The 24,969-nt window shown below is 36.6% G+C and overlaps 1 protein-coding gene across 4 annotated transcripts in view; it reads left to right on the forward strand.

Moving 5' to 3' along the window:
• Positions 1-2,458: 2,458 nt before the first annotated feature.
• TMEM156 (transmembrane protein 156) overlaps positions 2,459-24,969 on the forward strand; it is a 26,570-nt gene continuing 4,059 nt past the window's right edge. The window contains exons 1-6 of one of the 4 annotated variants that reach the window (XM_015624861.3): positions 2,459-2,572; positions 6,890-7,171; positions 8,413-8,661; positions 10,717-10,824; positions 14,401-14,508; positions 19,749-19,852. In XM_015624861.3, coding sequence (XP_015480347.1) covers positions 2,473-2,572; positions 6,890-7,171; positions 8,413-8,661; positions 10,717-10,824; positions 14,401-14,508; positions 19,749-19,849 — 948 coding nt within the window. In that variant the 5' untranslated portion in view covers positions 2,459-2,472 and the 3' untranslated portion in view covers positions 19,850-19,852. The remainder of the gene's footprint in view (positions 2,573-6,889; positions 7,172-8,412; positions 8,662-10,716; positions 10,825-14,400; positions 14,509-19,748; positions 19,853-24,969) is intronic. The other 3 variants (XM_015624860.3, XM_015624859.3, XM_015624862.3) reach the window with 3 other exon arrangements.

The raw sequence follows: 24,969 nt of genomic DNA on the forward strand, positions 1-24,969 counted from the left end.
AGGTTGGGGTAGGGGAAGCGGCAGAGGCGGCAGTGTTCGCCTCGTCGTGTCCCTGATTGTCTTTGTCTTTCTTCCAAAAGCACAAAGCCAAACATTTCCGTAGCTGCTCGCTGCCCCATTTAAGAGAATAAACCTGTGATAATACCACAGCCTCTCAGGACGCTCTGCTCGATGTTGAGGCAGCCGGTCCTAACTGCCTCGTGCAAACACGCGGCCTTTCCTGCCCTCGTCACGCAATGCCTTACCAGTGACCGCTGGATCCAGAAGTTGAATAATTTTCCAAATTAATAGGTTGTGTGACAGCTAGATGCACCTCCAACTGCTCAAACACATTTAGGGTGCTGGAGGCCATTGCTGAGGCATGGCGGTGCGGGTTTGATGCAGTAATGAGATACACAGCGCTTGCCATGCCTTGCTTGCCCTGCACTGAAACACGGCCTGGCTACGCGCTTCGTCTGTCTGACAGTTCTCATCCCGGCTGGCATTAAATGACTGAGCCGGTTTTAACTAAACTTGACAGAAGGATGGGGGTTTCAAATATGCTAGTTGTTCCAGCTGTGTAAAAAATACTAGCTAGGTGGAAGGAAGATTATCTCAAAGAAAGACAGCTCATGTTTTCCAGGTTGCTGTGTGGCCAGGCCACACACACACAAATGCCCAAAGGTAGTAGTATCTAAAGCTTATGGTGTCCCGGAGGGATATGCAGACAGATCATACATGGGCACTCTGAACTCAGAGACAAAACTAAAATCTGCTATCACAATAGCCTTAAAATAGAGACACCCCATCAGCTTACTGCAGACTTCTTGGAAGCTGCCTCCTGTATGTATTCCAGAGGTTAATACTATATCAGCCTGAGCTTGGGTGGAATCCTACAGGGCAATATCTATTCTGACCTTGGGCACTACCATCAGTGGTGATGGTGTGTATCAGAAAGGGACAGATATATATAGTACTTGAAAAGTCCTCCTGCTGTTTTCCAGTATTTTCTCCATTTCTTCTGGGCAGATAGGATGGGTGAACACCATACAACACTGAAAACGGGAAAATATAAATAACTGATATGTGAGACACTTAAGGGGGAATACAAATTAGCAAAAACAAAGTAGAGCTTATTTACTAATGGATTACATATAAGATATAATGTTTTCCTTTTAAACTCATACCTATGATTTTTTGTATCCTATTGCTTCTATTATACCATACTGTCAAAAAAAATCAGAGTTCATTTTGGTTTGATTTGATTGCATGAAAGTGATACATTTAAATATCATATTAATAAATTTATATTCACTGCAGCTTCATTCAAACTCTTTCTATAAAATAAATACTGTATTTGCTTCCACTTGCCTTACTCATCTTCTGAGATAACTAGATGACAAGAAGAGCATTTTGAGTTTGTAGGGCACTTCTTATTTAAATTTCAACAGTAGTACTTCATTTGGGTAGTGCTCAATATTTAATAGCTTGTGGGAAAAACAACTTCAGAAGGCATCTTTCTGAATTAATATAATCCTTTATACTGTATTACTCTATATTTGAGTAGTTTGTTTTTACATATGCATTATTTACAGTATTTTTATTCAGAACATTTCAGAAATGTTCTCACAGTCTCATCTATAAGAAAAATTTATAGAATGTCATGGTGGTTGTCAAAATTAAGTATTTCACTTTTAACTGGAATGTTTAGCTGAAAAATTGTGACTATGATGAATAGAAATAGCAATGGCTCTATCCAGTCTTCTTGAACAGTAAAATAGATATAGAAATAGAAAGAATAGTAAAATGCAAACTGAAGACACTTGACAGATTGGCAACACATCTGTCATCTTTTATGAACACAGCAGCAATGATAATATGAACAACTCATCCTCATTCATTGTACTTAGTATATCACTGATTGCCAGATCAAAAACTTTAGATTGTAATGATCAAATCAATAATCTATTAAAGTATGAAAAGTTGTCTATTACATAACATTATCATCCACCTAGCCCCATGCAAAAGTATATAAATAAAACAATAAAATCCCCCTAACTGACTCGTGGTTCTGACTCATATTTATAATGAGAGTCTGACTCATTTTTTAAAAATCTTCTTGGCCAAATGAGAGCAAAATTCCTTCACAAAGATATTTGATTTACTGTTTAGCAGGTATATGAAAGTGGTTATTAAGGGGTTCTTAAAGCAAAACTACCACAAACATATAAAATAGTTGTTGGGTTTTTTTCTTATTGTCATTGTGCTACCTGAATTTTATCTTGGGCATATTTGAATGAATCATCCTCATCTATGCCCATGTAAGAACAGAATGTGGCTTTCTGCAAGTTAATGTAGTGAGAAGTAAAAAGGTAACTCATTATAAGAAAAGGAAATGAATAGATGTTATTTTGCATAATGTCTGCACTAAGTTAAAAGCTAAACCAGGAAGGAAGTTACCATCACTGTGCTAGATGGGAGTGCTTCAGTGACATGTGCTTGCTTTTGAGAAAACCAGTACTCTTCAGATTAGCACTAGGAATAATTACCGTGTTTATTTTGTGTTTACCCGAATTTTTCAAAATCCATGAAGGTGAGTGATCAGCTTTTAAAATAACCCTTTATTCTGAAGTCTGCAATTGAAGTGTTGCCACGTGCTTTCTTAAAAGCAATGGTTAGGATGCTGCACACGTGGAATTTGCACAGGATATAGACTATTTTTGTTAGATTTTTAACCAACAGAATTAATTATATGCCGTAATTTGAAGTGAGTTTGTAATTAATTTACATACACTGCAAAATTTTTGGTAACTATTTCCATGTAGCAGCATTTTCACTGCCTTCATAATAAAGAAAGTAGTTAAAGTGCTGATGTTCTTTTATAGCAGGTGCTCACATCTTCAAAAACAACTTTTTAGAAGTTTTTATACTTAAATGCTGTAAAATTTTCTATAATTACTATCTGGTAATGAGATGCTGGCTGTGAAAGAGATATGAAGTGGTAATCTGACAAAAACTAGAGCAGAATAGATCTAACTGAGTAAAGCAAATCTTGTAGCATAAATGCCAAATACTTCTTTGTGATCCTAAAGGCTGATACTGGATTTAGGATAAATGCAAACTATGCATGTGTGCAAGTTACTCATTCAGTGCCTTTTTTTAAAGTCTATGAGTGAATTGATTTTAAAATAGTTTTGTCACATCCATTCCTAAGAAAGCTTTGTATTTGTAAATAAGTATTATATTAAAAAGCACCCCTTTGACAAAGAGTGTATTCTCAGGCATAATAACATAATTTCTTTATGAAGCATATAATTTTCTGAAAAAAATTACTATCAAAATATCCAGATTAGGTTACTTATATTTTTTTTATTAACCATGAGGAATGGACATATCAGTAATTAGAATACAATGTATAGGTTCTAATAGTTTATAAATGAACAAACTTGGTAAGCTGTCATAAGTTTTGAATATTGTAACATTTATAATTCAGTTTAAGATGTTGGAATAGTTAATATTTTACCTCCATGCAGAAGTGAACAAAGTATTTGTAGCACAGATTATGCAAATAAACATTTACAGGACTATTATCAGAAGAAAACATTAACCTTAGTGTCAAACATCAAAGAGTAATTACATTTTTCCATAATAGTTTTTCTAGATTGCTCTTATTGGCCATGCTTTAGGCTGCAATAGTGTGATCACTGCAATTCTGTCTTAGTCACAGCATGTCTAAAATAAGATTGTGAAGTATATGTGCAGAGCAGAATTACAGTTGGAGCAGCACAGACTTATATTTGGAAAATTAGACTTATTGCTGTATTTGGGATGTTTCAAAAACTAAATTACTATATAACAGGCTGTGTAATGATGTCTGAATTACATTAGAAAGTAAATATGTTGAACAATTTATTCAAAATAAGGATTTTGGGTCTCTGGTTGATCAAAAACCTTCTGTTAAAAACCAGTTCTATTTCAGATTTTGTGACAAACCTAAAATGTACAGAATTTTTTGTAAATGTTTCAAATTTCTGGTTACACCATGAGTCTTCAGTAGACAGGATTGTTGGAAATCTTGAGATGTGAAATATAATCACTGGCTCTTCCTCTGCAAGTTCCTAAATGAATGTCAGAGAGCTCCTAATTCCTGAATGTCTTATCCCAGGGGAAGTTCCAGCATTTACTTCCATTCTGGAGAGGGAATAAAAATGGAAATTTCTCATTATACAAAAATCTAGGGGGAAATAATTTTTTTTTTTTCCAGAAAAAAAAGACTTTAATTTTTTTTTTAGAAGAATACAGTTCAGCAATACCAGAAGTGAAATGTTTCTTTTCTATTTGTAAAGCAACCCACTTGTTTGGTTACGAGTCATTGAACCTTTAAATTACACTGATTTAGAGTAGGAGGTTATCCTTTCGGGGTCTGATGCTTTCAATCCCAGTCCTATCCCTTGGGTCCTGCTGCTTTATGGAGTGTATCTCCTTTAATCTATCAGTTGTGTATTCCCCAACTTGTACCTTGTATCTGTAGAAGGACTACAGCTTCCATAAGGAAGTGATAAAAAATGCAATATACAATATACTGTATACACTGCTGCTCTGACTTCAAATAGAATACTGCAGATCAAATGAAAATGAGTCAAGCCTATGCAAAGTGAAATATTTGTGATATGCTTAATGGGAAGCAAAGTTTTTACTAATTTTCATCTTCCCCGTGAATAACTTCACTTTAATGGATTTACATTTTATATGAAAAACCACCCTGTAAATAGAGGTTTTATAGAATAATTTAATAATCACAGAACTTCTTAATATTAAGCATATGGTTACAGATCTTTGAATATAAAACAGTTTCCTAGAGTTACTTTGCATGGTTTCATCTCAGCAATCCTTTTTAACTATTCAGGCTACCTATGTTCAGATTTCACAAAACCGCTTCCACATTTCTAGAGTGATGTTTACATTTGGGAGGGTGCTTCCCAGTCCTGCAGTAAGGAGAAATGAGTATGGTATGGCTCTCTGCCATGTAATCCTCTGGGAAAGTGTAGTGTTGTCGTGGCCTTTCTTCAAGTGTCAAACAATCTATATCACTCCTTAGAAAGGCTTTAGTCCTGTGACAAAGGCCTTAGTCCTGTGACAAGTTTGTTTATGCTAGATCGTCATTTGATTTGCTTTCTCAGTAGAGGCCTTTCAAGAGGATGGTAAGCACCCTCCCTAACTCAACAACATTCACACCTTTTCTACTCCACACCTACAACACGGCTCAAAGGCAGCTCTGGAATCTGTTTAGCCATTTGTGGAGTTCAAAATGGACTTTACAGTGCTGAACATAGATGTCTGCCACAGTCCAGTCAGCAGATTCCCAAGTCCATGTACAGATTTCTTGGTGAAAAGGATGTGTTAGGGAATTATGATTAGTTGGCCTTGAAAGCTGTAGCAGTGTTTTAGACTGGTTGCCCAGGGTGCCATGGTTTGCCATGAGAGCAGAGTAAGCATTCAATTTTTCCTCCGGACTCATCTCCACAGACAAGTTCTACACAAAATGCCTCTTTGAGGTGGAACAATTTGTTCTCAGAAGCCTGCTCCATGACCTTTTGTCTGGGTCAGATTGTAAGCATTTCAAGGAAAACAGTTTGTCTTTTCTCAGGGAAAGATCAAGTCTAAATTTTGTCTGATATTTTTCCTTTTTATATCAAAATGAATTTTTTCTTACCTGTGTGTTTTACATTTCAATTTATTGTGTTTTATTTCTGTCTGTTTACAACTCTCTGATGTAGTGTTAATAAAGGGATGATAATTGACTTTGACATTGGAGCTTGGATTTTATTTCTATATCCTGTCTGGAATCTCTTACTGAACATTATCTGAGGCCAGCCTGCTGCTCTGTGAGCACAGGTGGCCTGTTGAAGCCATCAGAGTGCAGCTGAGCACTGGAGCAACTAAAGACTGTACTTTGCTCTCTATACATAGGGATTTAAGATCACATTGCTCTAGTTGCTCATAATGGGAGGTAGATAAAAAATTTTCTCTGTGTAGAGATGCAAGGGTACTACTAGAATTGGAAACATAGCTATAAAACTATAGGTTAGTGCTGCATCAGCTCTGGGAAGTGGTTATTTCATGTTGGGGTCACACAAATTTTTTTATTCTTGATTTTTTTGTATGCTGGAAAAGTTAGCACAAGTAAAAATTTGCGTGATAAAGCTCTACTGTAATGTGGAAGACGAACCACACTTATTTTTAACTATGTGGTTTTTGCTGCTTGCCTTGCCAGAACTGCATTAATGTACTCTAGCTAGAGTACTTTGATAATGAAATTTGACTATGAATACTAAACCCAAAGGTCATAATTAAAATCCAATGTTTGTTGACTGAATATAAGAGAATGTGAAGGGTGTGGCTAGAGGATTCAGCAGCATTTCTGTGTATTTTCACTCTGTGGTTTCAATGTCATTTGAAAAGAAAGCTTTCATTCTGATTATAGGTACTTTACAACATAATTGCATTGGAGTGTTGCAACTGCACTGTTCTAGGCAGACTTCCCTCTCCAAACCAGTTTTCTCTTCTTTTGAAGAAGCATAAATGTGCTTTCTCTTCTTTTGAAGAACAGTCAAATTGGAGCAGCTTTGAAACAGGAATGGGACTAGATAACATCACAAATTCCAGTTACTATTACAAGAGTTTTAATGCAATTCAGCAAATAAAATCCAGGATCTAAGTTGTGGGAAGACCCTGTGCTTTCTTTCTCTTATATATGATGCATTCAACATTCTGTCATAGCTCTGAAGAAAAAAAAAGTGCATTTCATCATAAGATGGTTGGAATATCCACTACATGATGATTCTACGCACATACTTGTCCATGTGTCCTATGTGATTGTCTGGCTAATATAGCACTCTTTCTTTTACAGCTAACACTGTAATGGTGTCATGCATGGATACCTGTTCATTAAGTAACATCACTTTTCCACTTTGTACTTTTAATAATTCTTATGAAAGATCAGTGAAACAAAGAAGAGAACACCAGACTATTTTGCTGAAGGTCATTGTAAATAATTCCAGTTTCCAGAATATTCCATGTATTTGCCAGTCATCCTGGAGGGAACAACAATCCCACTCTAAACAGACAGAGTGTGAATCTAAGAGGGATGTGAATGTTGAACATCAAGGATCAGGATCAAAAGCTAAAAAAAGTAAGTAGGATAAGAGAAATACTTATTTTTGAAGTAACTAATTACAAAATAAAAGACAAGTTTTTATTTGGTACTTAGAAGAAAATTATATGCTCCTGGTTCTCTATGGTCTTTGCAAGTCTGTGCAATGGGGGTTTTTAGCATGGGTAGAAAGTGCAGATTTTGTGTCAGATTCTCAGTGGCATTCATTCCTGACTGTCAGTGAAACATGTTGGTAGCAAGCACTTTCTGAAGTACTTAATTTATTCCTAAGGAGTTGTACCTTCTGACAATTTTTCAAGCTGAATTTGCTTTTAAATGTCATTGTGGAACTCTACATGTAGATTGCTGGCATTATGAAGATAGGTTGTGAGCAAGTATCTGAAGAGCTAATTCAGTAGGTAACTATTCTGATGGCAACTATGTAAGAAATAACCATTTCTGTGTTTGTAGTCTACATTATCAAACTCTGTATAATATCAGAAATGGCCTTACAAGTTTTATAGAAAGCAGCACTGACTAAGGAATGGCACAGTAATACAGAGGAGAGTTAGCAACACCCACATCTTTTCAGAGCAGTAGCAGCACGTTCCTTCTGCGCCATACACACTTCAAATATCTGCAAATCTTTGGGGAAGAGGATACCTCTTTCTAAGATTGTCAGCAACAATAGGCCAAGTCCTGAATATGAGATATTCAGTTATTTTCCAAAAGCATAATTTCCTTATTAGAAAATAGCTGTATTAACAAGTATGAAAAAGTTATATATGGACAACTGTTCTCAGTTATATATGTACAACTAACACTTTTGACAATGTCTCACCTGTTTTTTGTAAACATAGCACAAGTCTCACAGCTTGTGTGGTTTGAAGCGAAGCAAGGACTTCCTGCAACTGATAGCAGATAGACAATGTGCACGCTTCAAATCTCTATCATCATACGGCTTCTGCCTGGGTTCTATCCTTCTCATAGCCTGATTTTTGCCTGTTGCCTTTGACAACTGACAACAAAAACTACAACAAAAAAAGGGTGATAGTAAAGCAAAAAAGGGTTATACTTTGCAGGAAAAGGTTATACTTTGCTCTTCAGATCTGTTCAGAGTAACTTTACACAGTATACGTTTATCCATATTTTTCATAGTCAGTGATGTAGAAACCTGTATGTTTTTGCAAATGAGACAGAGAATTCACTGGTTTTTTTGAGAAAAGTTTCTTGGTCTACCACTTGAATAACTGTTTTGTTTTAATTTTTATTTCCAAAAGCAAAAGGCTCGTTTGAAGTGAAAACAGAAAATGTTACTTATTTTTATAAATATTTTAATTTCACTACGGTTTCCAAGAAAGAAGTGGAGCATAATACGAACTACGTGGTGGAAATCCACATTAACAATTCTATAGCTGGAGGACGAAATGCAGCCGACGAACAACTAAATCATTCTTGTCTCTTGGCAATGATGGAAGAACAAAATGACTGTATAAATATTTCACTGCAACTGAAGTCTTATATGGAATGTAAGTTACAAAGGAGAGTTAGAATGGAAATCAAAATAGAAATAATATAATCTTACAGAAAAACCTCATGTAGGTAGTTCTCTGCTTCCAGACACCATTTGAAAATATTTAAATATTTCACAAGAAGAGAGTACAATTTTGAACATCCCTTATTAAAAAACAATCCATAGTAGAAAACGGATGATTTTGATAATGATTTAAAGCAGGTTTAGCTGCGCCCTTTTTTTTCCTAGAAGAAATACAGCAAAGTAAAGATATGTACATTGTTTTTTGTGTAGCAGCAACAAACTCACATATTGCATGTGACAAAACTTGGAAATATAATTTTTCCTTTCCTGATAATGGCATGTCTTGGAGGTAAATTTAAAAGTCCCTGTTAACTACGGTAGTAAGAGAACCAAGAGGTAGGTTTGACCATTCTAATGTACTGCAATAGCCTCACTATAGTATGCTTAAAAGATAAATCTTTAGCTGAACTAAGCTTAGTTTTCCCAGAGGAGAGCCTTCAGCTTTTTATATTTCTCTTTGTGCTGCAAGTTTTTTGTTTGATTGCCCGACCATGGTCAGGGCTTCTATTCTGTCCATATGCAACACTTATCCTTTGGAAATTGCTGAATTATTGCATTCATTTGATTTTGCATGGAAAATATATTTTATGTTGTACCTTTGCTGAAAAAAAAATATTTTTTCAGAGTTGGATTAATACATGTTAAATAAATCCAGGGAAAATCCTAGAGAAGAAAGGGCAGTTTAGGATTGTTTGGGGTTTTTGTTTGTTTGGGATTTTTTAAAATAAGTGTGTCTAGCCATGAGAGGAACATAATTTGTAACTTGCCCTGCTAACTTGAGTCAATACTATGAGCTAACTACCCTTTACTAATTTACTTGGGTAGTAGTAATCTCATATTAGCAATGAAAATTAACAATAGGTCTTTTTTTTCCACTTTAATTCAAAACAGCTAAAGAGGTGCTCAGGGCTTTTACTAAGACTGATAATCATGTCTTTACAAGCCAGTACAAGATGGGGTAGAGTGCTCTGTTTAAAAGGAGCCTAGATTACTGTATAAAAGTTATTTTTAGTTTTAAATTAGGAGGAATGAGCCATGGGGTTGCTGGCATTTGCCTCATGCGTTCTTGATGGAGAGGATACAAGGGAAGTTAGAGTAAGTCTAATTATACTGTTCTAAGTCAGGGAAAGGGAAACAGTGGTTTGGCTACAGTCTGTAATTTGTTTTTTTATGAATCATAGTAACATAGCTGTTTTTAAAAACAGTTATTTGACAGTGCTAAGGTATACATTAACATGCAGCTGCCAAAGAAGTTTGAAAGGCCATTCAAACAACCAGAGGGGAAAGTTGTCCACATCATTTCTTTGTTGTATATAGTCCTAACTTGTAGTAGTTATTGAACAAAATCCCTGTGGAATGTGGGTGCATTTCTGCAGCATCTGCTGTCCAAAAGAGCAGCCTACCTCCTGCATCCAGTCCCATGTGATTCTCCCTCAAGGCAGCTTTAGTTAAAAAACCAGAGGGCACCTGTTGGTAGCGTTTCCTCACTTTTTTATAAGAAAATTTATATATGTAGAATCTTGCCTTCTCTCATATATGAAGATGGACCAGGAGGTTAAGAATGCTGGTACAGACCGATGTCGGACAATGGACTGATTTCTTCCATGATTTATCTAGACAGAGGGGACATATATTACCCTTGTTCTACCTTAAATATAAATGTTGATCTTTGAAGCATTTTCATTGGCTGATCTGAAAAGTTTTCATTCACTTAGTCATCTCTATTTCAGCTGTGGGGAGATATAATGACATATAGATATAGATATTAAATTACAGGCAAAAATTAAGCTAAATTCTATACAGGAAACCTAACATCAAAAAACAGAGAAGGCTGAAAGAAAAAGGCATAATCCTTTTTGTTTGTTTGTTTTATTTTGATCTGTGGGGATGGGCACAATCCAAAAACCTGCCAAGATGGAGTGTTCTGCTTTTCTCTGCTGCCAGTGATTTGCTGCTTAATTTTGTCTCTTGTACATTTTATGGACAGATCCGATGTGTATGGTGAAGATCACTTGGCTCATTATGATTCCAGTAGTTTTTGTATTTACTGTTTCAATCGTCATCTACAAAATAGTCCAAGAAAATAAACAGAACTGTAAGTAAAGAAAAGTTAATCTGCATGAATTTAACTTTCTATGCAAGTAAAAATATATTAATTTATAATAACGAAACTGTTGCTTATTACTGTATCTCAGACACTGATATTTTGATTGTCAAATGGTAAAAGCTTCTTAGAGACTGACTGAAGTACTCAGATAATTGATAGTATCACCTCTATGGTGGATGTAAAAACTGTGGATAAAAATCCAAGCTTGTTGATGGCAAATTAAATTTTTGATAGATAATTGGTGGCTTAATGATATGAGCTTCTGGTTTCACACTGATTTCAGTAGATGAAACAATTACTTAATTACTTACAATTACTCACAATTACTTAAACTTTGTGGAAGGTTTTAACCAGAAATGCCAATGATCAGTATAAGTGAATTGAAATACCCTTTCCTTCCTGAAGATGATTTGTTTAGGTGACAGTCAGGAAAAATTACAGAATGGATATAAGGAGGTACAAACTCATCTGTCTGTCTTAAATACTGGCTATTCAAATTCTTTGGTGGTGTAATCTCATGCAGGACAACCAAGATGTGCCTTGATAAGCCCAGAGCTGAATTAAGCCCAGATAATATCTCATCTCTTTGCTATTATTTCAGCAAACAAAACATTGCTGTGCTTTCAGAACTATCACTATTGACTATTCCAAGTCATTAGAACTTTGCTATGAGAGAACTTGCCATTAGTTCAGAGACTGAAACAATTGCTTCTATAATATTCCTTCAGCCAAGACAGGCTCTTCTCTTGGGATACAGGCTGAAATCAGATTTACCGTATTTTTTCTATCAATAGACAATGATAAAACAAGAATAATATTTTAGGAGTACCCTGAGCTTGATACCTTTGACCAATCAAGGTAAAGTCCTCTGCACAAAAACAGTGCCAGAAATTGACTGCTTGACAGCTGCTGGTCCTTGTTTCTCTTCCCAAGTCAGAAGTAGGTGGTACCAGGAGCACATTACCTTCCGTCACTGTGAAAAGAATATTACTTAAGCTGTTACCTGAGGGAATAACTCTTAGGTGCTTTTTACAGCAGTTTCCAGAGATACTCTGCTTGTGTCAGCCCTGAGTGGGCAGAGCACCTCCAGACAATTGGCATTTAGTTACTATTCCCAGGCAGATGTCCATTCCCCCCATAGTTCAGAGGTGCTAAAAGGAGCAGCACCCTAGTCACAGGGATAGCAAAGCAAATAATAAACCATATCCATTCCCCTGATCATCCTTAGTGTATGCACAGGTAATTTCTTAATGAAGGAGCAATAGAAGTCTAGCTTTAATCATAACTGACCAGGAGGAAGAGAAGTGCCCACACACAAAATGTTTCTGTGATTTTTTTGCATACTGTAAATATTTTATGCATATATTTTTAATGAATAAGCAAAGTAATTGCTTGAGATGTCAAGTTTGTACCTTCCCTGCCCCAATGAAAGGAACTCCTTACCAGATTATGTTGCTTAAAATGCATGATATTTTACTTATTGCTAGAACAAATTTCTGAGACCTATTTCATGTATACAAAACCCCACAAAGTATAAATTAGGACTTTACAAATGGGATATTAAGTGCTCTAATTTAAAGGACTTTTATTTGCAATTTCAAAACTACTTATGAATGTCATGTCTCTGATTTTCTATTGTCATAACATTATATTTTTAATGTAGAACTTTAAGTAGTGATGATTAATGATTTAGTACCTTTATTCTTAAAGGTATCACTTTTTTATTAAATTCAAGTTTTCAGAATCATCATGAACACCAATAGGGAGGAAAAGATGCCCTTTTGAGGCTTCTAATTACTTACTAGCTTCAAGGATACATTTTCTGCTAATTGAGGAAAAGTGGGTTTATGAATTAAATTTATAAGGTATAACATTATAACCAACATCATTATGTCACTGATAAAAAGACAAGCACATAAGAAATAAAACTTAAGCTTTATGTGTATATATTAATCTGCCACCTTTCATTGCAAGTCTATACACTAATTTTTTTCAGTGGTGCTCAATAGAGCAGAGCATTACTATGTTCCTAAAACAGCTGTTATTAATTTTTCCAGCCATAATTCAGTTAGTAGTTTTTCTCTTCATTTCTGAGCACCACTGAAAGCAGTAAAGACATGTGGAATTATTAATTTCCTCTTGAGACCTTGCAAGATGTTCTGCTAGGTAGACTCTGAGATTCTCTGAATTATTAAGCTATTTTCATGAGTGCATAAAATAAAATATCCAAATAAACTTGGTGGAGGTTACAATTGATTCAATACAAAGGCCCTAAACTAGAAATTGTTTTGCCTTTTCACATCCACTCTTGCCTCATGAACCTTTCCAGATCTTCCTTTGACATTAACTGTTACAGTGAATGCATGGAGCTTCAGCGTTTTAGATCTCCACTGGCTATTCATAAAAAAATTCATGACCTAAATAATTTTAACTTAATGAATTTTTTACTGTTCTCAAAGGAAGAAGATAAAAATAAATTCTGTTACATAGAATTGGAGTGAGTCTGTTGCCAGAAGCTGGCTGAGCCCTGGACACAGTCAGTGCTGAACAGGGCTAACCACAACATCTGCATAACCATCCACAATAAACCCACTGAGAGTGGTGCCTTGAGAAGGCTGACCTAGAACAGAGGCTAGACAGAGTTAAGAATAAAGTAGGTATTTATTGAAAGGCCTTAAAGGTTATACCTTGGGCTGTGCAAGACCCTGTCCGGGGCTACACCCAAGATGGACCTAAAAATAGCCACAAAATGGTCACGAGGTCTCACATTTTTATAAGTTTTGGTCCATCTGCATAACAGGGTTAATTATCTAATCACTGTTTCAGGTTATGAAGTCCCATCCTTCTTGTTTTCTCTCTTCAGTCCACTGTTGTTTATGCTTTTGGGTCTGAAACTTGTAACGACTGTCCTTGGTATCAAGCTAGAAAAGGAATTGTTTTGTCTACCTCCCCTGTGAAGAGAGCTCACTAACAGTTAATAAGAAGCTCAAAGCTAGTCAACATAGAATATGAAAAATATGAAAGCTAAAACTTAAGGCATCAAGAGCACAGCATTTAGAGAGCAGCAGAAGGATAAAAAGAAGGAGAGTTTATGAACTGGGTACTGAGGAACAGCTAGAGGTGCCCAATCCAGCTCTAGATTTGTCAGTGCTGTAGAGCTTGCTCTCAGACTGTGCTTTCCAAGATAAACACCCCACACTAGAAAGGAATCTGTCAGCTTCCTAGGATGCCAGTACACTCCATCCTTGCTACTCCACTGTCAGCAGTGAGAGTCCAAACCTATACTGAAGCATGTACTTTTCTTGATATCCTTCTAAAATTTGTTCAAGATACACAGTCTAGAAAAAGGCAAGGAATAATTTGAAAGGGACAAACCTGAATGAAATTTCTAGAAAATTTCCTTCAGAAAAATACAAATCATCTGGCCCCTGGTTTTCCTCATCACCTTATTTCAACACTTTCCTGAGTTTTTGAACACTTTCCAAGGTATTCAACAGTTTCTTAATAAGGGGTTTACAAGCTTTCCTTCTAATCAGGGTTGATGCTGACACATTTTGTTTAAAGCAGATTATAAACAGAGAGTAGCAACATCAGTTTCTACTGTTCTGAGAAGAAATGGTTCCAGGCATGCAAGAAGAACTGTATCTGCTACTAAAATTCACCCTTTTCCTGGTAAGTAATATAAAACTAAAACAAAATTTAACAGATCTTGAGGCATGAGGAGGTCAAGAAAGATCTTTTAAGATTTTCCTCCCAAGAGATGCTTCGGGTTTGTTTCAGAGTTACCTTGGTCCTACAGAGTTACCTTGGCCAGATTCAATCTGGCTTATGTTAAGGAAACGCTTTATTATTATAAAGAAATAAGTATGACAATAAAACTATATGAAGACTTATGTGGGAATGCTTCTCCCAGTCTTCCCAGTGTGCTGCATTAACAACTTTGAATTTTTTAATTTTTGGTCATTTTGTGTGCCAGTTTTGAGGTTTGGCAGCTGAATGCTTTGTGTGTGTACAAAAAGTATACAGAAATGTACACATGTATATGTATGCTCTATATGTTTGTGACTCTTGATAAAATTTGCTACCAAAGCTTGGAATGAATGACTGTAGCAGGATTCAATAAATGGTTTTGCTGGCCCTTCATAGCCTATTTCTAGAATCAAATTCCCACAAAATGCAATTTTTGAGTTTCAGATAGGTAAAAAACTGTGGCCTTTGACAAGTGTAGTATGTTTAGCACAGGTAAATTAAACGGTGTGGCTAAACTCAGTGTTTGGATTCTAGAAAACTGGACTTGGCAACAAATATCTGTGTGATGGAAAATTACCTGTTGTTGCTTGAGTGTTACTGACATTGCTCAGAGAGTGAAATGTTTTAATAAATTTCATGGATTCGGGTTTTGTGAAGGGAGCTATAAGCTTTAAAAAAATTAACAGGAACATACAGAATAGTAGCTCTGAATGGCAAACTAAACTCCCTTCAAGAAAAGAAAAATACAAAGCCAGCAAATGAAAAAAATGGTTTTAAATCTGACTAGGCTTAAGTACTTCACTTTTTGTTTTGCAAGTTCTTCGGGAGTAAGAAGAGACTCTATAATTTATGTCTGCAACTCAGTATTTCATGGCATTTCAATTTTACCTAGAAGAGAGTGAATAGCTTCTTGTCTGTCTGAACTCTCCTGTGGGTAAAATTTATGCTTCTTGCTCTTAAAGCCCTGGCTATCTCTGAGATATATTTATGAGCTCGTTATTTTCGTTCTGTAGGAAAGGAATTACTTTTCTGACATCTGTTGTCTTGACTAGCTTCACTACTATCATACCTGTTTTATCACATGTTCAGAACGACATTTTTAATGTTGTATATCTAAGGCATTCTCGATGAGGGTGTCTTACGGAAATTCAAATCTGGTTTTACTAGATTTTACTGAAGATAATAAGAATCTCTTATTGGTCTGTCATTCTCTTTTAAGTGCCTCCTCACTACAATTGATCCATGTAACCCAGAAAGATGCTTAGTTGCATGAACTGCTATAATGGGATTTGTTTTAATATAAAATTCCTTGGTTTCACACACCATAATTTCAGTCAATACAATCAATTTCACAGTTTATACCAATATAATTTAAAATGGAATCAAATGCATATGAAGAGTTTATTCTTTCCACAGTTGCTAAGCTTAGCATTTGCTACCATGATAATGGATTATAAATAGCTACAGATGACTTTGTTGACAGCCCTTGACAATATTTTCCCTATAATTAGAGCATAGCTTGCAATCTTGAAAAAAAAAACATTGAGATCCACTGAAGACAATACAATTGCCCTGGAAACACAGTAATGAGTACTTGAGAGGATGTGACAGTATGTCATATAGATGAAAAGATGTATAGGTACTACTAAAAGGTTATTTGAAGTTAAGAAATTATATTCTTATTATAAGAATAGAAGAAGGAAGAGGGAAGCCTATACTTTGAGAATGGGAGTGAATTCTTAGGAAGCTTCCTAAGCTTCTTAGGAAGCTTCTTAGGAAGCTCAGTAAATTACTAGCTTAATGTCACGGTGGTCCTACAAAAAGGTAATTTACAGCATGGATTTTACTTTTGTGAAACTGTTAGTAGCTTTATATCCATGAATCACTGTCATCAAGTCCAGTGACTGGAGGATAGGGGGGAAAATGTATAGAATGTTCTCTAGGGAAAGATTAAATTTACAACCTTCCAAATTCACAGTACTGCAAAGGATTAAGCACATATAGTGAGGGGAGGGGAGCTTTATAGCATTCTGGTCATAAATGATGGCTAAACATTGTCTGGGCTGTTAAGTTAAAAAAAAATGCACTAGGCCATGGGATGTACAAAGCACATTTTCTGGACTTGGGAGCTGGTCCTGCCATTGCATTTATATATAATAACTGTCCCTTGAATGGTATGAACTGGCAAAAAATAGATGCTCTTAAATGCATCCACAACTCAAGGGAAAGAAGAGAGGGTACTCTTTTTTTAGTGCAAGAAATAAATACTTAAGTGGCTGATCTGTATTTCCAGACAAAGAGCATTTTCATCAAATAGAACTTAATAGTAAGAACACATGGAAAATAACCCATTGAAGCCACTTCCTTGCTTTTCCTTGCTCTGTTTTCTACAGAGAAACTTAGTCAGATTCCCACATAAGAGAATTTTATTGCAAGAATTTCTTTGAAGAGCTTTCTTAAATTGTAGAGGCAGTAGAAGAGGTTTAAGAACAGCTTAATAAATTAATAAAGGCAATAAGAAGGACTATAATGTATTCCCCACAGAGTTTTAAAAGAACTAAGATACAAACTGCTGAATTGTCATTTGCAGCTTACTGCTTAAATCAGTCTCCAATGCAGATAAAGAGAAGAAAGTTAACAGTTACCCTGCTGTTATTCCTCTTGCTTAGCCCATTTTCCCTAAACCACTTTGGTACCTTTTCCATTACTAGTAACTGACTAAGTGAAGTTATTCTCATGTAGCTGTATCCTTAAAAAAAGGATGATCCTGGGCACATGGCACAAAATTACTTGTTGGGAGCAGGCCAGTATGTGTGAACTGTAGGCTACATTATTTAAAAAAAAAATAAAATAAGCTGTAGAGGAATGAGATTGCATAAATCAGGGCATTTAATACCTCAACTGCCTAGTAGGGTCTGGAAGATTCATTAGTATAATTAGATTAGTTATACTTAAGTGGGAATTTATATTAGCAGAATCTTATCACTATAAATTCCCATTTAGACTTTCTTTTCCTATAAGAAAGTAAGAATGTCATTCCTTGTTTATTTTTATTATATTTTGAAGGTGGCATAAGATGTGATTGAAAAAAAGGCTTGCTCTCATTTCTGTGCTAGAACTGACCAATGCAGACAGGGAATCATACTGTTAAAATAATCGTGTTATTACTCTGCTATCTTTGTGGGCAGCCTTACTTCAAGAACAATACCTTGTTCTACATTGCTCAAACAGTATACTCATTTTCAGTGATACTCCATTGCCTCATGGAGTTACAGTTTGGCTCATTACATTTTAGGATACAAATACAAGATTCCTTGACTCACTTGTCTGGCTCACAGTAATACAAAGTTAATTCTGATGGATGGTACTTTTATAACTCATCCTGGAAGAAGAACACTGCAGGTTCATAGTGACAACCAAGATTCAGAGAGTAAAACCTCAGGCTTCCTGGCCTGCAGTTGTTTTCCGGACTGCTTAGGGTTTGTGACATTCATAGCATTTGATATAAGTGGGCTTGACAGCTGTAATTTTGACAGAAGAAACAATAAGACAAATTTCCTCTCATTTGAAATCCTGTATTGTTTTCTGTGCTATCCTATTAAAATAATAGTTCCTTTCTTACAAGATTAGAAGAAATAGGGGAAATCCTGCCATCTCTCTGATGTGTTGCTACAGCTTCAGGTTAGTTGACACGTTGGAAATATAAGCAAATGCTGGCTCAGTAGTGTTGGGGCTGACATCCCAGTGAGTTCAGACTTACTCCTCCTTGTATTCTGCAATACATTTCCTTTTTAGCAAAGAGAACAGGCAAGACACATTTACAGCAGCAAATAGATGCAAAGCCAAGATAAGAGAAATTTGTTAAATCTTGGCTAACTGAAACATTACCTTTTTCGTGGTCCCTTAGGTACTGACATAGCTGAATGACTAACCCTCTGCAACTCACATGAATAATGCTCGAAAAAGCAAAGTTTCTCATAGTATTCAATATTTAACACAGACTTAAAAGTTGCTGAAATGCAACATATCCAAGAAAATTGTCAAGTCTTATTACTTTGGAGCTTTTAAAACCTTTTATTTCAGATAAAAATAAGGATAAAATCTATAGGATGCAAGTAACTTTAGGGAGCTTTTTATAGCCCCTGTATGCTTTCCATAGAGCACTGACACACAAAGGACCTTTTCTCTACTCAGTTTGCATGCAGGCACCGAAGGGGATATCAGCCTATATACCCATTATCTCCAGACTCATCCTGAGGGTGAAGCAAGATCCATTGTTATTTTTTTAAAACTACCCCAGTCTTATTTTGACTTTGCTTTTTATATTCAGCTGCTTGAGTGCCAAGATCCAGACTCTACTTTTTAATTGCATTTGTAAAGAGAGAAGCCCAAATGATGTAGTCAGTGGAGAATGAACATAGCTAGATATAAGTGGCACAGTTTATCCTCTTGCTGACAGCTCAGTAGAAACCCATTTGTAGGTTTACAGAAGTAATGGATAGTCAGGGACAGGACGGACCTGGAGTCAAAATATTATTTGTGTTCTTTGAAAAATGCACTGGATAAACAATTCTGTGTGCATTTGCCTGACAGTGCTGTCTCTGCAATTTCTTATCTCTATTTCACTGAGATACTGTATCAGGATCTGTGTGCTAAAGGCATCACCTCACCCCATCTTGCTTCTGAGGTGTATGCTATCATCTTGTTGACAACTGGCTACCCAGTAGCTCTGTGTGTATGACAAGTGAGCTGAGGCCACACCTTGTGTACCTGTGGCGATCTCTGCAGCCCTTATGTGAAAATGAGTTCACACTAAATCTCCATCGTTTCTGCTTACCTGGCCAAATGTAGGGGCTTGTATTTTGGGGGACTCTGACATAACCTCAAATTTGCATGCTTTTGGATTTCCATTACAATTTATTCACAAATTTATTTGCCTACCTTCAAGCTGCTTCCCAGGTAGACTAAAAGTCAGCACATTGTTGTCCTACTAGTATAAAGAGGAAGTTAAATACAAAACATGGTTAGTACTTTCAGTACGGTTCATCTCTGTCTTGTGTTCAGATGGGTCTCAATTATTTTCAAACTTGCATATGCAAGTCCAACAGTCTGGAGATATATTTGCTGTTAATAATATGGTTAAAAATTATTTTAACTTTCAGTAGCAAAAACCAACAAACAACAGATTCCACTTCCTGCACAGACCACAAAGATACTGCCTGTAATTCCTGAGCAAGAGCATTGTCATATAGATCAGCTGTAGAAGGTAAGTAAACATCTTTCAACTCTGATTATCCAGGTTTGCCTCATATATTTAGAATTAATAGTGTGGATATCTGCACAAAATAAATTATTACTTCTAGCCAAGTATATGAGATGAAAAACTGGATAATGTATTTGTGAGAGCTAGGTGGCATGAAAAGAGAATCAATTTTACTTCTGCTATCAGAAGTGATCTATAATCGTATGTGTTAGCCTGTGTGTCCCTGCAGACCTTGGTGCAAATTCTGACACCTTTTTTCTGGTGTAAAATATTGTGTCCTAGACTTCAGCATTGTGCTGACATTTGTTTCTGACAAGGGCAGAGGAAAAAAGCAATTTGCAAATGATCTCTGAAGAAAAGTCCATATTTGAAATAATTAGCTTCTTTATGAAATTCCTGAAGCAAGCAATTGATTGCTCTGTTGTTCTTACACCAGTCAGAAGGAATGACAAGAAGCTGGTTTCTGTTCAGAACTAAAACTGATCTCCCAGTCCTAGCTTTCCGCAGCCACTGTGCTGCAGTAGCTGTTCCAGGAATTCCAGATGTAAGGAAACAAATCTTCATAGAAATGTGCAGTAAGAGATATCCCTTCCTGAAAATACTTTTAATGTTTAGAAAAAGAACAGATGCTACTTGAATAAGTAATACAGACTAATATTTCAAATGAATAGACCAGGTGATGGCTACTTTCATGCATGATATTATTGTGTATGGTGATTTTTTTTTAGGTCAAAAACTTAAGGAGGTCCTTCATTTTTATTTCTATTTAAATTTGATGGAGTTTTATTGGAAACTCAATATCATGTCATGCTATCTTTTTATTGTGTTAAAAAAATTTATGTACTGAAGAGCAGTTTGATTTTTGTGCTTCACGTGGAACTGTGAAGATGAAATTGTACATTGAGAACAGAACTAAAGAAAAAATTTTGAATAGCTTTGCTAACAGAAGATGAGGTAATTCTATAGTAAATTAATAACTGAGCTAGATAATTTTTTGGAGTTTGAATGAGACTAGTTGGGTTATAGGATGGTATATTTTAGTTATTAAGAAACTGACTGCTGTTTAAGTGATTGTCATCCATAGATCTTGTGAAGACTTAACAAAGATGAAAGTTGTTATTATTACTATTTTAAAATGAGGATATCAAGAGACACAAAGAGGTAACATGACTTGGGAACTCTGTGACATAACTGAGAGCAGTTCTCAGATTATCTGAGTTCAGCTGTTTGCCATTTGGACTCAGTTTCTGACTGAGCGGGTGTTTTCCAGGCCCCATTAGCCTTTCTGTAGGGCAGCTTCTTCCTTTTCTGCAGGGATTCCTCCAAGACACTTCAGTACTACACCATTTTTCTGAAATCTGTCAACTGTCTCTGAGTCAAACCTTTATCTTCCCATTTCCATGTCTGCCAGGTACCCACCCAACTTAATTGCTTTTTTTACTCTTGGGCTAAAAATAAGACATTTCTAAGGTTGAAATAGGACATGCTGCTAAGCAGGTGCTCACCTGTATGCAGTGCCTTCACTTATACAGTATTACAGCTGATCATTAGCATGCTTTGTTAATTCTGTTCTTCTTCCAGAATGTTGCATCCATCTAAAATCCATCTTTTAGAAGCAGGGGGGAAAAGTAATGGCTCATTCCCATAGAAATTCAACTTTTATGTTGCTAGAGGTGGGAGTAACTGCTGGGGCAACCTTTCGCTTTTATTACCTTAACCGTTGGTAACTAAAGGATAGAAAGAGGAGACGGAACAGCTTTTCAGATTTTTAGTTGCTCTGTGAGACAATATATGAGATCCAGGACACTTTGGGATTAATTATTCCCTTTCCTTAATCTCTTTGTGAATGACTGAAAGAAAAAGATTAGGTATCTTGAGGAAACCCAATATCCTTGCTCAGTGCTGTACAGAAGCAGGCTTGCTTTCCCAGACAGTCTTTCTGTCAGAGGGACACCTGGCAGTGAGGTGAAATCCAGGTGTGATATGTGGGAATAATGCTGAATACATTGTAAATTGTAATGTTACATGACATTGTGTGGAAATATTATTAAAGGATGCGTCTGCAGAAACTTAGATCTAGATCTTGCCTTTCATCATGTTTTGTTTTGAATACATTGCTTAAAGGAATGCTGTCTCAGAGCTAAATACTCTGTGAAAATAATAAAAAGCACTTTCTGCTTTAGTTTTGCTTTATTTCCTGCAAAAAACCCCCTTCTTCTCTGTTCATCTGATAAGGTCAGATCCGGGTCATTACTGCTTGTGTCTGTGGGTGCCTCAGTTCCAGGAAAGCTTACTAGTAATGAGTGCTCGTGGTATTGAGGCTGGGGAGGGAAATTGCAAACTGCTTTTTGCACAAGTGCTGGGTTTGTCTCTGTGAAGTCTCTAGAATGCTGCTAAAGTTTGTTTGCTCAACAGGGAGAATCTGTGTTACAAGTACTGCACCTGAAATGAAAGCTGAGTACTGAGGCTGAAAAAATGCAAGAAAAATCAAATTCCCAGAATTGCCAAAGACAGTCCTAGCCTACATCAGCTTGATAAAGTGTGGGTTTTTCTCTGAAGGAGGAGGTGGGATGGAGATGAGAAGTATGTACCAGGGAGCTTCTTGATCAAACCCATCATCTTTGTATCACTGACAGCTGCTCCCCTGAAGCATGTGCATTTCAGACCACTGAAACGAGCCTCAGATAAGGAAGGGTTCTAGGCAGAGCTAGAAACCTGAGAGAGCTCCACTGGGGATACTGCTAATGTCTGTCCTTCCCTGCCTCAAAACTAGCTTCTGTCTGGTTGGTAAGAGTTACCTCAATGCCTGCCCTGAATCAGACAGGCAAGATGAGTTATGCTTTTCCTCATCTTCAGCCAGCTGGAGCTGCACTCAGAGAAATCATTAACCACAGCAGTGTTTGATTTCTCTGTCAGGAGGCTACCTACACAGCAGCTGTGGTAGGTGTAACAGCAGTTGTGAGGAGGAGGAAATGTAAAAGCAAGGATCACTCTGATCACGATCATTATAGATAATGAGCTGGAGAGCCTGATGATGGCCTCAGCAGTGGCCCTTAACACAATACATTTTAAGATGAAAAGCTTAAAAACTTTTTTTTTAGCCAAAGGAATGGTCAGGAGAGACCTGTTTGCATATTCTTTGCTTATTGCTCCAGTCTGCAAAAGTGAAGTATTGCTTTTACTAGTAGATGGAGAGAGATATCAATAATCAATTACACATCGCAATTTTTCTGGTTTTCTTTTTATCCCAATAAAAAGACATTTCTTTCTACAAATGTATTTTAAAAGTCTTTAGACTTAAGACAACACTGTTGATTATAAAATGTAAATATATTGATAAACATATGACTGTATCTGTGTTGCCATGTTTATCAATATACTTAGATCCAATTGTGTGGTATATCTATATCTCTATCTGTGTGTGCACACAGAAATGCACCCAAATGCTTTGTTATTCACTATTGCACTGACAGCTAATTCAGCTAATAAAAAGTGCACCAACTTCTGCACTTGTGCCTTTGCCAAAGGTGAATCTTTTCAGCATAGATCACTTAAAGTCTCTGTGTATTTTCACAGTAACTATTAAAACTACACATGAGTACCAAAGGTAAGAATCCTCTGGTTCTGCCATCTTTTATTAAACTACTACTACATTAGCAACTGTCCTAGAAAAAAGTAAATGAGCCATGTCCCTCAAGAGTTTAAATGCACTTTACATATGTCATGGCTTAGGAATGGTATTTTCCAATTCAGTAGTCCTGCTAAAACACTGCAGCTTACTTCCCCTCCCCTCCAACTGGAAGCACAAAAGGCAAAGATCACGGCTTGAGATATGCACAATTTACTGGAAACAGCAATGAGATAAGAACACAATAACAAAAGGTAATACATAGAAAGCCTGGAACATTACTGACTGGCTCTTCCCCACAATGTTTTCTCCCCACTGAAAGGAATACCCTTCTGCCTGGAAGCAAGAGTCCCTTATCCCTGCTCCTGGCAATGACTAAGGTGGTGTAGAATAATCTCCTAGCCATGCCCACACAGCTCCAGGCTAATGCCTTCACAGCTACAGCAAAATATTAACTCTGTCCTGGCCAGAACCAGGACAACATATGACAGCTGTCAATGTATTTCCTTAGTGCTGCCAGAAGGCTGTGACATTAACTACCCTAATTTTATTTAGATTGGAAGCATGAACATTTTATTCAGGGCATACATTTGCATTCAGAGCCAATGCTGTTCGGTAAGAGCATGCTAGAAAAAGGCTCTGGAGACATGACTTTTCTGTCTCTCCTAATGACACCACTTTACTAATTTGCATGGTGGTAAGAAAGAACTGTTTATCCTCAGCTAAAACAGAGATTGCATAGTGCTTTTAACAAAGCTTTACTTGCATGAACTGGTAATTTTAACTTTAAGAACACTACTTGCAAAAACTATTATTTTCAGCAGCTGTAAAATGCTGTGTGATGTATCTGGTGTGAGAAACCATGAGGACTAACACTTCTGAATGTGCTTGATTCAATGGCTATTCCCTAAACAGTGGGGACAAAGAATAATTGAAGGAAGAAATTAAAGTGGGCGAGTAAGAGACAAATCACCATACCCATATGTAAGATGAAGGTATTGAAGCATTCAGAAATATGGTTTTGTTGATGTTATCCCTGAAATCATTGTTGAGTAGGGAAGGTTTTGGCTAAATTTTCCTTTGGCGGCTAAAGAAGCATGTCTCAAAGAGTGACTTTCTGTGTCCTGCCCTTGTGGCAATCTTTCTGTCCCTGGGGTGGGACCACGTGGAGTCTGGGCAGACTGACAGTGCAGTTCTCACTGGCCTCTCACACCAAAGCTGCACTTCAGTCTTAGAGTGGTTAAGGCCGAATAAAAGCCATGTGTTTGTAGCATGAAGAGAAAGTGTGAGCCCTCTCCTGTAGTGCCACTGTCCTCTGCCTGTGTTCTCTGAATCAATGGCAGCATTAATAGATATAATGAATGACTAGGGACAGAACAGTGTTCTATTTGGGGAAATTAGAGACAGATAGAGACCTGACAGCTCTTGAATGAAGTGCTGCCAGGGAAGGAAGGGAAGGGAAGGGAAGGGAAGGGAAGGGAAGGGAAGGGAA

This window comes from Parus major, chromosome 4 (genome assembly GCF_001522545.3).
Source record: "Parus major isolate Abel chromosome 4, Parus_major1.1, whole genome shotgun sequence".
In the NCBI taxonomy this organism is placed as follows: Eukaryota; Metazoa; Chordata; class Aves; order Passeriformes; family Paridae; genus Parus; species Parus major.